The sequence below is a fragment of the Engystomops pustulosus genome, chromosome 7 (assembly GCF_040894005.1).
Source record: "Engystomops pustulosus chromosome 7, aEngPut4.maternal, whole genome shotgun sequence".
In the NCBI taxonomy this organism is placed as follows: domain Eukaryota; kingdom Metazoa; phylum Chordata; class Amphibia; order Anura; family Leptodactylidae; genus Engystomops; species Engystomops pustulosus.
Window position 1 is genome coordinate 45,039,624 of NC_092417.1, and position 17,389 is coordinate 45,057,012.

General features: G+C 38.1%; 1 protein-coding gene across 3 annotated transcripts in view; it reads right to left on the minus strand.

The window, feature by feature from the left end:
* Nucleotides 1-184: 184 nt before the first annotated feature.
* HEATR4 (HEAT repeat containing 4) overlaps nt 185-17,389 on the minus strand; it is a 35,369-nt gene continuing 18,164 nt past the window's right edge. Inside the window, exons 15-17 of one of the 3 annotated variants that reach the window (XM_072115720.1) lie at nt 3,966-4,119; nt 2,819-2,880; nt 185-568 (exon numbers count right to left, since the gene is read on the minus strand). In XM_072115720.1, the coding sequence (XP_071971821.1) occupies nt 416-568; nt 2,819-2,880; nt 3,966-4,119 (369 nt within the window). In that variant the 3' untranslated portion in view covers nt 185-415. Of the gene's footprint in view, nt 569-2,818; nt 2,881-3,965; nt 4,120-17,389 lie in introns of those variants that run through there. The other 2 variants (XM_072115719.1, XM_072115721.1) reach the window with 2 other exon arrangements.

Genomic DNA, 17,389 nt, shown 5'->3' on the forward strand with positions numbered 1-17,389 from the left:
TGATTTTTGGGGCACATTCTTTATGAATGGCTGGCACTGAGAATTATACACTAAAGGCAAACCCACATTTAGTGCACTTTCCCACATTCTTAGTAAATGTGCCCCATAATGTTTTCTCTCCGGCACCTCTATACGTGCAAACAGGGCTTGTAATTGTAATCCCGTGTATCCCTTACTGAGTTTTGCCTGCTGGATGGGGTTGACCACAAAAGTAAGTAAATGGAGGGTTGTGGATGCAGTACAGGCCAACTGTGTCATAGTGTTATCATGTTTTCAGTATGGCACAGTTGTCCAACAGGGGAAGCAGGGACTCCTAGTATGATGGATGACTCTCCCTACCCCGTGGCAGTGTTCAGTCTGTGGCTGAAATACGTTTTGTATTCAGAACACATACAGTTTGCTTTATAGTATAATTTTATAGTTTTATTTCGGTAGATGAGTTCAGGTTAGTATGGAACATATTTGTGCTGTGTGACGTTCCATCAGTAGTGGTTGGTGTCTCGGCTGTAAGATGTGTCGTGCTTACTGTCTGATGGGACAGCGGCCTTGAATCATTGTCCATTAGAACCTAGAAAACAAATTCACATCATCACTTTCACATTGATATCTTATTCATTATGCAACAGAAAAGGAGTATTGTGCTTCTTGAAGGCAGCCACGCCTATAAGTATTTGTGTCCTGACCCACATTAGTGCAAAGATATATCCTCTGGCTGTAGGGTGGCTTAAATGCTTCAAAAAATGTAAAAAAATCCAGCACTTTGTAATAAGTTTCTTCAATATTTCTCTATCATATTAAAACAATACATGGCATATCTGTAGTCCATATAAAGCAGTGTGTTTTGAGTACCGTATTTCTACTATTCATCATGGCTAGTGTTCACACTTAATCACTCCCAATTTAAAACAAAGTCATTCTCAGGGGCTCTCGGGGGGGGGGGGGGGTGCTTCCAGAGCCCCTCAATGATGTCTTTTTACTGGTTGTTACAATGAGCAGAGCAGGTCTCCTCTCCTGTTGCTACATTACACAGGCAGATGGGGGAGGGAGAGAACAGGGGAGGGGAGACATGTTCTGCTTATTGTAACAGCCCGTGTCGCTGCAGCACGGAGGGGCTCTAGTAACACCCACCAGAACCTCTCAGGCTCATTGGCATAAGTATAAAAGTTTATAGACTTTATTGGTTTTTGAAGGAAGGAGGCCATGGATAACAAATATAAGAAGATTACCACAGTCACAGTGTCTGTATCTATGAGTAAGTGTCCCTGGTTTATCATGTTGCAGTCTGTTATATTAATAACATTGACAACAATGTATACAATAGCCCCCCATGTGCCCCCCATTGAAAACCTTCCCCTAGAATTTTTACGAAGCTTTCATCTTTATTTAAAATCGAGATATATTTTCTCACAATGTTACAAATATTATTACTATATATATATACTGTATATACTCGAGTATAAGCCGAGACCCCTCATTTTACCACCAAAAACTGGGAAAACCTATTGACTTGAGTATAAGCCGAGGGTGTAGTATACAGCCAGTCTCCGTGTAGTATACAGCCTGCCCCCATGTTGTATACAGCCTGCCCCCATAGAGTATACAGCCTGCCCCCTGCCAAGCGAATAGAAAAATAAAAACCGTAATACTCACCCTCCGGTGTCCCGATCTTCAGTGCGAGGCTCCCGATCCTCGGCGCGGTACCAGGCGGCGGCGGCTCCTCTTCTCTCTTCTGTAGCCAGCAGATAGCGTCCATGTGATCTCCCGGCGGGCGCGCACTAGGATACCGCGGTGTCGCGGCTGATGACGTCATCAGCCGCGACACCGCTGCATCTTATTGTGCGCCCGCCGGCAGATCACATGGACGCTATCTGCTGGCTACAGAAGAGAGAAGAGGAGCCGCCGCCGCCTGGTACCGCGCCGAGGATCGGGAGCCTCGCGCTGAAGATCGGGACACCGGAGGGTGAGTATTACGGTTTTTATTTTTTTCTTGACTCGTGTATAAGCCGAAGTGAAGTTTTTCAGCACATTTTTTGTGCTGAAAAACTCGGCTTATACACGAGTATATACGGTACTTGATTATAAGCCTAGTTTTTCAGCAAAAAAATGTGCTGAAAACCCAAACTCGTCTTATACTCGAGTAAAAAAAAATATATCCAAACTCACCTTTCTGGCTTCCCCTGCTGCTGGCTATATACTGGGGGATATGGGCTGGCTATGTACTGGGGCAGGGTCCGGCAGACTATATACTGGGGAGGCTGTGACCAATGAATTTCCCACCCTCGGCTTATACTCGAGTCAATAGGTTTTCCCAGGTTTTTGTGGTAAAATTAGGGGCCTTGGCTTATGCTTGGGTCGGCTTATACTCTAGTATATACGGTATATTCCCTGCTGTAAGAAGTAGGAAAATACCAGATTACTTTGTTCATTCCATTGTCTATATATATTTTCCAATGAACTACCTTGTGTTTTGTCACAAACATGTTTTTTGTATACCCCATTTCTGTAACCCCTTCCCGTCTAGGCCGTTTTTTGATTACACAGAGGCAGCTGGAATGAGCTAATTGTTAAGGGTTCTTTCCAAGTGTCATTGGCCATAGTATGGAAAGGTCCCCTGTATGTTAGAAAGTTGAATTAGACCAACACCACACAATCACTGGTAATTTTAACTAATTCTGTCCCAATCTAATGTTATGGGCCCCATAAACACGGACTTCAACTTAATCAACTTAAATCTCTCAAAAGCGAACATATGGATCAATGCTGCCCGACTTCAGTAGAAATGTGTATAAAACAGCAATCTACACTTCCCATACTTTACCTGCAGCTCCGTATCGGTGCTTTTGTATTCCATTCCAGACATTGCTGATGGGCAACTTTGGCCTGGAGATGATAAAAATAAAGTCAATAGATAAAGTGAGAAATGAGTGTGACTCTGTGACTTGTATATAAATTAGACCTGCTAAGATAAAGTTTTCACACAATAGCCCACATTTATTAAAGTGCTTGTGCCGTTTTTTTATCTGACTTTGCAGTGAAAAAACGGGCTAACTCCTTGAAAAAATATGCAAACTGCTTGCACTTGTATTAATAAAGTGTCTGCACCAGTTTTGTGTCGCGGCTGATCTGTGTCTGACGAGACAGAAAAAATGTGCACCTAAAGGGGCGTTAGTGTTTAATGGGAGTTTGCAACACATTTCTTACTGACGTGCGCCACAATTCTGTCTGCTCCACAATTCTGCAGCATGAACAAAGTGCACCCCAAAAAATGCAGGGGGCGCCAGACTGTGGTCTAGTTTTGACTAGACTGCACTTAGTACAGACTGCACTAGTTTTGATAAATGTGGGCCAATATGTTCTTGAAAAATTATCTTGTGTACAGTGACAGGATTCTCTGTGGAAGAAATTCTGTGCTGTAAAGATAATCCTGTGGCTATACAGAAATCATACCTAGCTTAAAGGGGTACAACCATGTTTGCTTTGTTATTAAAGTCACTTCTGTCCATAGGTTCTATCCAATATTACTACCTGGCTGAATTACCCAACACAAGCAGTCTATTCCCGGATGACTCTTTTGAAGACTGTTAATGGGGGCTACCAAGTTTGCGAGTTATCCATTTGAGTCGCAGGACGCATGCTCACCAGGCTGCTCCACCCATTAGTGAAAATGTGAGGCCATCTCTGTATTGCTAGTCCCATTCTTGTGATCGGTGGAGTTCCCAGCAGTCAGACCCTCACTAATCAGCTTTAAAGATCTATAGTCCATTTCTGGGACCTTTCCGAACCTATTGTGATCAACTCTCATCTTGCTTTGCTCTAAATACTGGTTCCCTTTCCTATCCACCCACAGGTATCAGCCACTCTTTGTGGTGGTAATGAAAATGGATACTGTTCTGTTACCTCTAAAAATGTCCAAAAGATCTTTAATCCTTAACCTCCTACTGCCGCAGTCATGGGAATACAAGTACCTGAGAAATCCTTGTCCACTATATCCCAATGAAACCCTTGTTCTTGCATCTTCCAATCCTGTACGGGTTCTGGTTCTGTTTGTCCTGAAGCTAGATCTTCATCCAGCTTTAGCACTTTGGGAAACAACACCTTCTTCTGACACAGCTTTGATAACTGAGAAATTTTAATTATTACAGAAGTATAATGAAGACCTGTCATCTACAATATAAGAAACTTTACTAAATGACATGTATATGCAAAAACAGAGCGGTGGTCATGGCAGATTACAAAAACAGAGATCGCGCTGCTCTTGTCCATGGGCCAATTTGATATTCAAAGGGCATCTATCACCAGGATGAAGGATTGTATGCAAATGAGCCTGAGGGGCTCCAGGCTCCGTAGGCGTTGATGGATTTGCATGCAGTATTGGTCATAGGTGTCCTTTAAGCTAAAGATTTGTTTAAAAAGGGATACTCTGTAGCGTCGTGTTGTGCCTATGTGTTGTTCTTTATAGTTGTATTAAAGAAACACATGTGTATAACATCTCATCCAATTTCCAGGAATTGAAAAATGCTTTTTATCCAATTCCTGTTTCCCTAGCCAAAGGGTTCTCTATGATTATAACATAAACCATTCACAATCAGAGGCCCTCCGCTTCCAGTGTCTCCTCTATGTTGCATCACCAATCTTAGAATAACATTTGGTTTCTTATTTTAAGACTTCCTTAATTTTTTGCTGTCTATGAATCCTAATTCATTTGTGGTTCATGAAATCTGAACTATAGACATTAACATGTACCATGTTGCAACTCCACGTTCCTAAAACAAATATTTGTCACATTTACCGAGTTACAAATCACAGGAACGTGTAACATTTTAGAGGGGCCACATTTCCTCTTTTCACATATATTTTAGAGGGGCCACATTTCCTCTTTTCACATATATTTTAGAGGGGCCACATTTCCTCTTTTCACATATATTTTAGAGGGGCCACATTTCCTCTTTTCACATATATTTTAGAGGGGCCACATTTCCTCTTTTCACATATATTTTAGAGGGGCCACATTTCCTCTTTTCACATATATTTTAGAGGGGCCACATTTCCTCTTTTCACATATATTTTAGAGGGGCCACATTTCCTCTTTTCGCATATATTTTAGAGGGGCCACATTTCCTCTTTTCAAATATATATTTTAGAGGGGCCACATTTCCTCTTTTCACATATATTTTAGAGGGGCCACATTTCCTCTTTTCAAATATATATTTTAGAGGGGCCACATTTCCTCTTTTCGCATATATTTTAGAGGGGCCACATTTCCTCTTTTCACATATATTTTAGAGGGGCCGCATTTCCTCTTTTCAAATATATATTTTAGAGGGGCCACATTTCCTCTTTTCGCATATATTTTAGAGGGGCCACATTTAGTCTTTTCGCATATATTTTAGAGGGGCCACATTTCCTCTTTTCACATATATTTTAGAGGGGCCACATTTCCTCTTTTCAAATATATATTTTAGAGGGGCCACATTTCCTCTTTTCAAATATATATTTTAGAGGGGCCACATTTCCTCTTTTCAAATATATATTTTAGAGGGGCCACATTTCCTCTTTTCACATATATTTTAGAGGGGCCACATTTCCTCTTTTCGCATATATTTTAGAGGGGCCACATTTCCTCTTTTCGCATATATTTTAGAGGGGCCACATTTCCTCTTTTCAAATATATATTTTAGAGGGGCCACATTTCCTCTTTTCAAATATATTTTAGAGGGGCCACATTTCCTCTTTTCGCATATATTTTAGAGGGGCCAAATTTCCTTTTTTCGCATATATTTTAGAGGGGCCACATTTCCTCTTTTCAAATATATATTTTAGAGGGGCCACATTTCCTCTTTTCACATATATTTTAGAGGGGCCACATTTCCTCTATTCACATATATTTTAGAGGGGCCACATTTCCTCTTTTCACATATATTTTAGAGGGGCCACATTTCCTCTTTTCGCATATATTTTAGAGGGGCCACATTTCCTCTTTTCGCATATATTTTAGAGGGGCCACATTTCCTCTTTTCAAATATATATTTTAGAGGGGCCACATTTCCTCTTTTCGCATATATTTTAGAGGGGCCACATTTCCTCTTTTCGCATATATTTTAGAGGGGCCACATTTCCTCTTTTCAAATATATATTTTAGAGGGGCCACATTTCCTCTTTTCAAATATATATTTTAGAGGGGCCACATTTCCTCTTTTCACATATATTTTAGAGGGGCCGCATTTCCTCTTTTCAAATATATATTTTAGAGGGGCCACATTTCCTCTTTTCGCATATATTTTAGAGGGGCCACATTTCGTCTTTTCGCATATATTTTAGAGGGGCCACATTTCCTCTTTTCACATATATTTTAGAGGGGCCACATTTCCTCTTTTCACATATATTTTAGAGGGGCCACATTTCCTCTTTTCAAATATATATTTTAGAGGGGCCACATTTCCTCTTTTCACATATATTTTAGAGGGGCCACATTTCCTCTTTTCGCATATATTTTAGAGGGGCCACATTTCCTCTTTTCAAATATATATTTTAGAGGGGCCACATTTCCTCTTTTCACATATATTTTAGAGGGGCCACATTTCCTCTTTTCACATATATTTTAGAGGGGCCACATTTCCTCTTTTCACATATATTTTAGAGGGGCCACATTTCCTCTTTTCGCATATATTTTAGAGGGGCCACATTTCCTCTTTTCAAATATATATTTTAGAGGGGCCACATTTCCTCTTTTCACATATATTTTAGAGGGGCCACATTTCCTCTTTTCAAATATATATTTTAGAGGGGCCACATTTCCTCTTTTCGCATATATTTTAGAGGGGCCACATTTCCTCTTTTCACATATATTTTAGAGGGGCCGCATTTCCTCTTTTCAAATATATATTTTAGAGGGGCCACATTTCCTCTTTTCGCATATATTTTAGAGGGGCCACATTTCGTCTTTTCGCATATATTTCAGAGGGGCCACATTTCCTCTTTTCACATATATTTTAGAGGGGCCACATTTCCTCTTTTCAAATATATATTTTAGAGGGGCCACATTTCCTCTTTTCAAATATATATTTTAGAGGGGCCACATTTCCTCTTTTCAAATATATATTTTAGAGGGGCCACATTTCCTCTTTTCACATATATTTTAGAGGGGCCACATTTCCTCTTTTCGCATATATTTTAGAGGGGCCACATTTCCTCTTTTCGCATATATTTTAGAGGGGCCACATTTCCTCTTTTCAAATATATATTTTAGAGGGGCCACATTTCCTCTTTTCAAATATATTTTAGAGGGGCCACATTTCCTCTTTTCGCATATATTTTAGAGGGGCCAAATTTCCTTTTTTCGCATATATTTTAGAGGGGCCACATTTCCTCTTTTCAAATATATATTTTAGAGGGGCCACATTTCCTCTTTTCGCATATATTTTAGAGGGGCCACATTTCCTCTTTTCAAATATATATTTTAGAGGGGCCACATTTCCTCTTTTCAAATATATATTTTAGAGGGGCCACATTTCCTCTTTTCACATATATTTTAGAGGGGCCACATTTCCTCTATTCACATATATTTTAGAGGGGCCACATTTCCTCTATTCACATATATTTTAGAGGGGCCACATTTCCTCTTTTCACATATATTTTAGAGGGGCCACATTTCCTCTTTTCGCATATATTTTAGAGGGGCCACATTTCCTCTTTTCAAATATATATTTTAGAGGGGCCACATTTCCTCTTTTCACATATATTTTAGAGGGGCCACATTTCCTCTTTTCGCATATATTTTAGAGGGGCCACATTTCCTCTTTTCGCATATATTTTAGAGGGGCCACATTTCCTCTTTTCAAATATATATTTTAGAGGGGCCACATTTCCTCTTTTCAAATATATTTTAGAGGGGCCACATTTCCTCTTTTCGCATATATTTTAGAGGGGCCAAATTTCCTTTTTTCGCATATATTTTAGAGGGGCCACATTTCCTCTTTTCAAATATATATTTTAGAGGGGCCACATTTCCTCTTTTCGCATATATTTTAGAGGGGCCACATTTCCTCTTTTCAAATATATATTTTAGAGGGGCCACATTTCCTCTTTTCAAATATATATTTTAGAGGGGCCACATTTCCTCTTTTCACATATATTTTAGAGGGGCCACATTTCCTCTATTCACATATATTTTAGAGGGGCCACATTTCCTCTATTCACATATATTTTAGAGGGGCCACATTTCCTCTTTTCACATATATTTTAGAGGGGCCACATTTCCTCTTTTCGCATATATTTTAGAGGGGCCACATTTCCTCTTTTTGCATATATTTTAGAGGGGCCACATTTCCTCTTTTCAAATATATATTTTAGAGGGGCCACATTTCCTCTTTTCGCATATATTTTAGAGGGGCCACATTTCCTCTTTTCGCATATATTTTAGAGGGGCCACATTTCCTCTTTTCAAATATATATATTTTAGAGGGGCCACATTTCCTCTTTTCAAATATATATTTTAGAGGGGCCACATTTCCTCTTTTCACATATATTTTAGAGGGGCCGCATTTCCTCTTTTCAAATATATATTTTAGAGGGGCCACATTTCCTCTTTTCGCATATATTTTAGAGGGGCCACATTTCGTCTTTTCGCATATATTTTAGAGGGGCCACATTTCCTCTTTTCACATATATTTTAGAGGGGCCACATTTCCTCTTTTCACATATATTTTAGAGGGGCCACATTTCCTCTTTTCACATATATTTTAGAGGGGCCACATTTCCTCTTTTCACATATATTTTAGAGGGGCCACATTTCCTCTTTTCACATATATTTTAGAGGGGCCACATTTCCTCTTTTCACATATATTTTAGAGGGGCCACATTTCCTCTTTTCGCATATATTTTAGAGGGGCCACATTTCCTCTTTTCAAATATATATTTTAGAGGGGCCACATTTCCTCTTTTCACATATATTTTAGAGGGGCCACATTTCCTCTTTTCAAATATATATTTTAGAGGGGCCACATTTCCTCTTTTCACATATATTTTAGAGGGGCCACATTTCCTCTTTTCAAATATATATTTTAGAGGGGCCACATTTCCTCTTTTCGCATATATTTTAGAGGGGCCACATTTCCTCTTTTCACATATATTTTAGAGGGGCCGCATTTCCTCTTTTCAAATATATATTTTAGAGGGGCCACATTTCCTCTTTTCGCATATATTTTAGAGGGGCCACATTTCGTCTTTTCGCATATATTTTAGAGGGGCCACATTTCCTCTTTTCACATATATTTTAGAGGGGCCACATTTCCTCTTTTCAAATATATATTTTAGAGGGGCCACATTTCCTCTTTTCAAATATATATTTTAGAGGGGCCACATTTCCTCTTTTCAAATATATATTTTAGAGGGGCCACATTTCCTCTTTTCACATATATTTTAGAGGGGCCACATTTCCTCTTTTCGCATATATTTTAGAGGGGCCACATTTCCTCTTTTCGCATATATTTTAGAGGGGCCACATTTCCTCTTTTCAAATATATATTTTAGAGGGGCCACATTTCCTCTTTTCAAATATATTTTAGAGGGGCCACATTTCCTCTTTTCGCATATATTTTAGAGGGGCCAAATTTCCTTTTTTCGCATATATTTTAGAGGGGCCACATTTCCTCTTTTCAAATATATATTTTAGAGGGGCCACATTTCCTCTTTTCGCATATATTTTAGAGGGGCCACATTTCCTCTTTTCGCATATATTTTAGAGGGGCCACATTTCCTCTTTTCAAATATATATTTTAGAGGGGCCACATTTCCTCTTTTCAAATATATATTTTAGAGGGGCCACATTTCCTCTTTTCACATATATTTTAGAGGGGCCACATTTCCTCTATTAACATATATTTTAGAGGGGCCACATTTCCTCTTTTCACATATATTTTAGAGGGGCCACATTTCCTCTTTTCGCATATATTTTAGAGGGGCCACATTTCCTCTTTTCGCATATATTTTAGAGGGGCCACATTTCCTCTTTTCAAATATATATTTTAGAGGGGCCACATTTCCTCTTTTCGCATATATTTTAGAGGGGCCACATTTCCTCTTTTCGCATATATTTTAGAGGGGCCACATTTCCTCTTTTCAAATATATATTTTAGAGGGGCCACATTTCCTCTTTTCAAATATATATTTTAGAGGGGCCACATTTCCTCTTTTCACATATATTTTAGAGGGGCCGCATTTCCTCTTTTCAAAAATATATTTTAGAGGGGCCACATTTCCTCTTTTCGCATATATTTTAGAGGGGCCACATTTCGTCTTTTCGCATATATTTTAGAGGGGCCACATTTCCTCTTTTCACATATATTTTAGAGGGGCCACATTTCCTCTTTTCACATATATTTTAGAGGGGCCACATTTCCTCTTTTCACATATATTTTAGAGGGGCCACATTTCCTCTTTTCACATATATTTTAGAGGGGCCACATTTCCTCTTTTCAAATATATATTTTAGAGGGGCCACATTTCCTCTTTTCACATATATTTTAGAGGGGCCACATTTCCTCTTTTCACATATATTTTAGAGGGGCCACATTTCCTCTTTTCAAATATATATTTTAGAGGGGCCACATTTCCTCTTTTCACATATATTTTAGAGGGGCCACATTTCCTCTTTTCAAATATATATTTTAGAGGGGCCACATTTCCTCTTTTCGCATATATTTTAGAGGGGCCACATTTCCTCTTTTCACATATATTTTAGAGGGGCCGCATTTCCTCTTTTCAAATATATATTTTAGAGGGGCCACATTTCCTCTTTTCGCATATATTTTAGAGGGGCCACATTTCGTCTTTTCGCATATATTTTAGAGGGGCCACATTTCCTCTTTTCACATATATTTTAGAGGGGCCACATTTCCTCTTTTCAAATATATATTTTAGAGGGGCCACATTTCCTCTTTTCAAATATATATTTTAGAGGGGCCACATTTCCTCTTTTCAAATATATATTTTAGAGGGGCCACATTTCCTCTTTTCACATATATTTTAGAGGGGCCACATTTCCTCTTTTCGCATATATTTTAGAGGGGCCACATTTCCTCTTTTCGCATATATTTTAGAGGGGCCACATTTCCTCTTTTCAAATATATATTTTAGAGGGGCCACATTTCCTCTTTTCAAATATATTTTAGAGGGGCCACATTTCCTCTTTTCGCATATATTTTAGAGGGGCCAAATTTCCTTTTTTCGCATATATTTTAGAGGGGCCACATTTCCTCTTTTCAAATATATATTTTAGAGGGGCCACATTTCCTCTTTTCGCATATATTTTAGAGGGGCCACATTTCCTCTTTTCGCATATATTTTAGAGGGGCCACATTTCCTCTTTTCAAATATATATTTTAGAGGGGCCACATTTCCTCTTTTCAAATATATATTTTAGAGGGGCCACATTTCCTCTTTTCACATATATTTTAGAGGGGCCACATTTCCTCTATTAACATATATTTTAGAGGGGCCACATTTCCTCTTTTCACATATATTTTAGAGGGGCCACATTTCCTCTTTTCGCATATATTTTAGAGGGGCCACATTTCCTCTTTTCGCATATATTTTAGAGGGGCCACATTTCCTCTTTTCAAATATATATTTTAGAGGGGCCACATTTCCTCTTTTCGCATATATTTTAGAGGGGCCACATTTCCTCTTTTCGCATATATTTTAGAGGGGCCACATTTCCTCTTTTCAAATATATATTTTAGAGGGGCCACATTTCCTCTTTTCAAATATATATTTTAGAGGGGCCACATTTCCTCTTTTCACATATATTTTAGAGGGGCCGCATTTCCTCTTTTCAAAAATATATTTTAGAGGGGCCACATTTCCTCTTTTCGCATATATTTTAGAGGGGCCACATTTCGTCTTTTCGCATATATTTTAGAGGGGCCACATTTCCTCTTTTCACATATATTTTAGAGGGGCCACATTTCCTCTTTTCACATATATTTTAGAGGGGCCACATTTCCTCTTTTCACATATATTTTAGAGGGGCCACATTTCCTCTTTTCACATATATTTTAGAGGGGCCACATTTCCTCTTTTCAAATATATATTTTAGAGGGGCCACATTTCCTCTTTTCACATATATTTTAGAGGGGCCACATTTCCTCTTTTCGCATATATTTTAGAGGGGCCACATTTCCTCTTTTCAAATATATATTTTAGAGGGGCCACATTTCCTCTTTTCACATATATTTTAGAGGGGCCACATTTCCTCTTTTCACATATATTTTAGAGGGGCCACATTTCCTCTTTTCACATATATTTTAGAGGGGCCACATTTCCTCTTTTCGCATATATTTTAGAGGGGCCACATTTCCTCTTTTCAAATATATATTTTAGAGGGGCCACATTTCCTCTTTTCACATATATTTTAGAGGGGCCACATTTCCTCTTTTCAAATATATATTTTAGAGGGGCCACATTTCCTCTTTTCGCATATATTTTAGAGGGGCCACATTTCCTCTTTTCACATATATTTTAGAGGGGCCGCATTTCCTCTTTTCAAATATATATTTTAGAGGGGCCACATTTCCTCTTTTCACATATATTTTAGAGGGGCCACATTTCGTCTTTTCGCATATATTTTAGAGGGGCCACATTTCCTCTTTTCACATATATTTTAGAGGGGCCACATTTCCTCTTTTCAAATATATATTTTAGAGGGGCCACATTTCCTCTTTTCAAATATATATTTTAGAGGGGCCACATTTCCTCTTTTCAAATATATATTTTAGAGGGGCCACATTTCCTCTTTTCACATATATTTTAGAGGGGCCACATTTCCTCTTTTCGCATATATTTTAGAGGGGCCACATTTCCTCTTTTCGCATATATTTTAGAGGGGCCACATTTCCTCTTTTCAAATATATATTTTAGAGGGGCCACATTTCCTCTTTTCAAATATATTTTAGAGGGGCCACATTTCCTCTTTTCGCATATATTTTAGAGGGGCCAAATTTCCTTTTTTCGCATATATTTTAGAGGGGCCACATTTCCTCTTTTCAAATATATATTTTAGAGGGGCCACATTTCCTCTTTTCGCATATATTTTAGAGGGGCCACATTTCCTCTTTTCGCATATATTTTAGAGGGGCCACATTTCCTCTTTTCAAATATATATTTTAGAGGGGCCACATTTCCTCTTTTCAAATATATATTTTAGAGGGGCCACATTTCCTCTTTTCACATATATTTTAGAGGGGCCACATTTCCTCTATTCACATATATTTTAGAGGGGCCACATTTCCTCTATTCACATATATTTTAGAGGGGCCACATTTCCTCTTTTCACATATATTTTAGAGGGGCCACATTTCCTCTTTTCGCATATATTTTAGAGGGGCCACATTTCCTCTTTTCGCATATATTTTAGAGGGGCCACATTTCCTCTTTTCAAATATATATTTTAGAGGGGCCACATTTCCTCTTTTCGCATATATTTTAGAGGGGCCACATTTCCTCTTTTCGCATATATTTTAGAGGGGCCACATTTCCTCTTTTCAAATATATATTTTAGAGGGGCCACATTTCCTCTTTTCAAATATATATTTTAGAGGGGCCACATTTCCTCTTTTCACATATATTTTAGAGGGGCCGCATTTCCTCTTTTCAAATATATATTTTAGAGGGGCCACATTTCCTCTTTTCGCATATATTTTAGAGGGGCCACATTTCGTCTTTTCGCATATATTTTAGAGGGGCCACATTTCCTCTTTTCACATATATTTTAGAGGGGCCACATTTCCTCTTTTCACATATATTTTAGAGGGGCCACATTTCCTCTTTTCACATATATTTTAGAGGGGCCACATTTCCTCTTTTCACATATATTTTAGAGGGGCCACATTTCCTCTTTTCGCATATATTTTAGAGGGGCCACATTTCCTCTTTTCAAATATATATTTTAGAGGGGCCACATTTCCTCTTTTCACATATATTTTAGAGGGGCCACATTTCCTCTTTTCAAATATATATTTTAGAGGGGCCACATTTCCTCTTTTCGCATATATTTTAGAGGGGCCACATTTCCTCTTTTCACATATATTTTAGAGGGGCCGCATTTCCTCTTTTCAAATATATATTTTAGAGGGGCCACATTTCCTCTTTTCGCATATATTTTAGAGGGGCCACATTTCGTCTTTTCGCATATATTTTAGAGGGGCCACATTTCCTCTTTTCACATATATTTTAGAGGGGCCACATTTCCTCTTTTCAAATATATATTTTAGAGGGGCCACATTTCCTCTTTTCGCATATATTTTAGAGGGGCCACATTTCCTCTTTTCAAATATATATTTTAGAGGGGCCACATTTCGTCTTTTCGCATATATTTTAGAGGGGCCACATTTCCTCTTTTCACATATATTTTAGAGGGGCCACATTTCCTCTTTTCAAATATATATTTTAGAGGGGCCACATTTCCTCTTTTCAAATATATATTTTAGAGGGGCCACATTTCCTCTTTTCAAATATATATTTTAGAGGGGCCACATTTCCTCTTTTCACATATATTTTAGAGGGGCCACATTTCCTCTTTTCGCATATATTTTAGAGGGGCCACATTTCCTCTTTTCGCATATATTTTAGAGGGGCCACATTTCCTCTTTTCAAATATATATTTTAGAGGGGCCACATTTCCTCTTTTCAAATATATTTTAGAGGGGCCACATTTCCTCTTTTCGCATATATTTTAGAGGGGCCAAATTTCCTTTTTTCGCATATATTTTAGAGGGGCCACATTTCCTCTTTTCAAATATATATTTTATAGGGGCCACATTTCCTCTTTTCGCATATATTTTAGAGGGGCCACATTTCCTCTTTTCGCATATATTTTAGAGGGGCCACATTTCCTCTTTTCAAATATATATTTTAGAGGGGCCACATTTCCTCTTTTCAAATATATATTTTAGAGGGGCCACATTTCCTCTTTTCACATATATTTTAGAGGGGCCACATTTCCTCTATTCACATATATTTTAGAGGGGCCACATTTCCTCTATTCACATATATTTTAGAGGGGCCACATTTCCTCTTTTCACATATATTTTAGAGGGGCCACATTTCCTCTTTTCGCATATATTTTAGAGGGGCCACATTTCCTCTTTTCGCATATATTTTAGAGGGGCCACATTTCCTCTTTTCAAATATATATTTTAGAGGGGCCACATTTCCTCTTTTCGCATATATTTTAGAGGGGCCACATTTCCTCTTTTCGCATATATTTTAGAGGGGCCACATTTCCTCTTTTCAAATATATATTTTAGAGGGGCCACATTTCCTCTTTTCAAATATATATTTTAGAGGGGCCACATTTCCTCTTTTCACATATATTTTAGAGGGGCCGCATTTCCTCTTTTCAAATATATATTTTAGAGGGGCCACATTTCCTCTTTTCGCATATATTTTAGAGGGGCCACATTTCGTCTTTTCGCATATATTTTAGAGGGGCCACATTTCCTCTTTTCACATATATTTTAGAGGGGCCACATTTCCTCTTTTCACATATATTTTAGAGGGGCCACATTTCCTCTTTTCACATATATTTTAGAGGGGCCACATTTCCTCTTTTCACATATATTTTAGAGGGGCCACATTTCCTCTTTTCGCATATATTTTAGAGGGGCCACATTTCCTCTTTTCAAATATATATTTTAGAGGGGCCACATTTCCTCTTTTCACATATATTTTAGAGGGGCCACATTTCCTCTTTTCAAATATATATTTTAGAGGGGCCACATTTCCTCTTTTCGCATATATTTTAGAGGGGCCACATTTCCTCTTTTCACATATATTTTAGAGGGGCCGCATTTCCTCTTTTCAAATATATATTTTAGAGGGGCCACATTTCCTCTTTTCGCATATATTTTAGAGGGGCCACATTTCGTCTTTTCGCATATATTTTAGAGGGGCCACATTTCCTCTTTTCACATATATTTTAGAGGGGCCACATTTCCTCTTTTCAAATATATATTTTAGAGGGGCCACATTTCCTCTTTTCAAATATATATTTTAGAGGGGCCACATTTCCTCTTTTCAAATATATATTTTAGAGGGGCCACATTTCCTCTTTTCACATATATTTTAGAGGGGCCACATTTCCTCTTTTCGCATATATTTTAGAGGGGCCACATTTCCTCTTTTCGCATATATTTTAGAGGGGCCACATTTCCTCTTTTCAAATATATATTTTAGAGGGGCCACATTTCCTCTTTTCAAATATATTTTAGAGGGGCCACATTTCCTCTTTTCGCATATATTTTAGAGGGGCCAAATTTCCTTTTTTCGCATATATTTTAGAGGGGCCACACTTCCTCTTTTCAAATATATATTTTAGAGGGGCCACATTTCCTCTTTTCGCATATATTTTAGAGGGGCCACATTTCCTCTTTTCGCATATATTTTAGAGGGGCCACATTTCCTCTTTTCAAATATATATTTTAGAGGGGCCACATTTCCTCTTTTCAAATATATATTTTAGAGGGGCCACATTTCCTCTTTTCACATATATTTTAGAGGGGCCACATTTCCTCTATTCACATATATTTTAGAGGGGCCACATTTCCTCTATTCACATATATTTTAGAGGGGCCACATTTCCTCTTTTCACATATATTTTAGAGGGGCCACATTTCCTCTTTTCGCATATATTTTAGAGGGGCCACATTTCCTCTTTTCGCATATATTTTAGAGGGGCCACATTTCCTCTTTTCAAATATATATTTTAGAGGGGCCACATTTCCTCTTTTCGCATATATTTTAGAGGGGCCACATTTCCTCTTTTCGCATATATTTTAGAGGGGCCACATTTCCTCTTTTCAAATATATATTTTAGAGGGGCCACATTTCCTCTTTTCAAATATATATTTTAGAGGGGCCACATTTCCTCTTTTCACATATATTTTAGAGGGGCCACATTTCCTCTATTCACATATATTTTAGAGGGGCCACATTTCCTCTATTCACATATATTTTAGAGGGGCCACATTTCCTCTTTTCACATATATTTTAGAGGGGCCACATTTCCTCTTTTCGCATATATTTTAGAGGGGCCACATTTCCTCTTTTCGCATATATTTTAGAGGGGCCACATTTCCTCTTTTCAAATATATATTTTAGAGGGGCCACATTTCCTCTTTTCAAATATATTTTAGAGGGGCCACATTTCCTCTTTTCGCATATATTTTAGAGGGGCCAAATTTCCTTTTTTCGCATATATTTTAGAGGGGCCACATTTCCTCTTTTCAAATATATATTTTAGAGGGGCCACATTTCCTCTTTTCGCATATATTTTAGAGGGGCCACATTTCCTCTTTTCGCATATATTTTAGAGGGGCCACATTTCCTCTTTTCA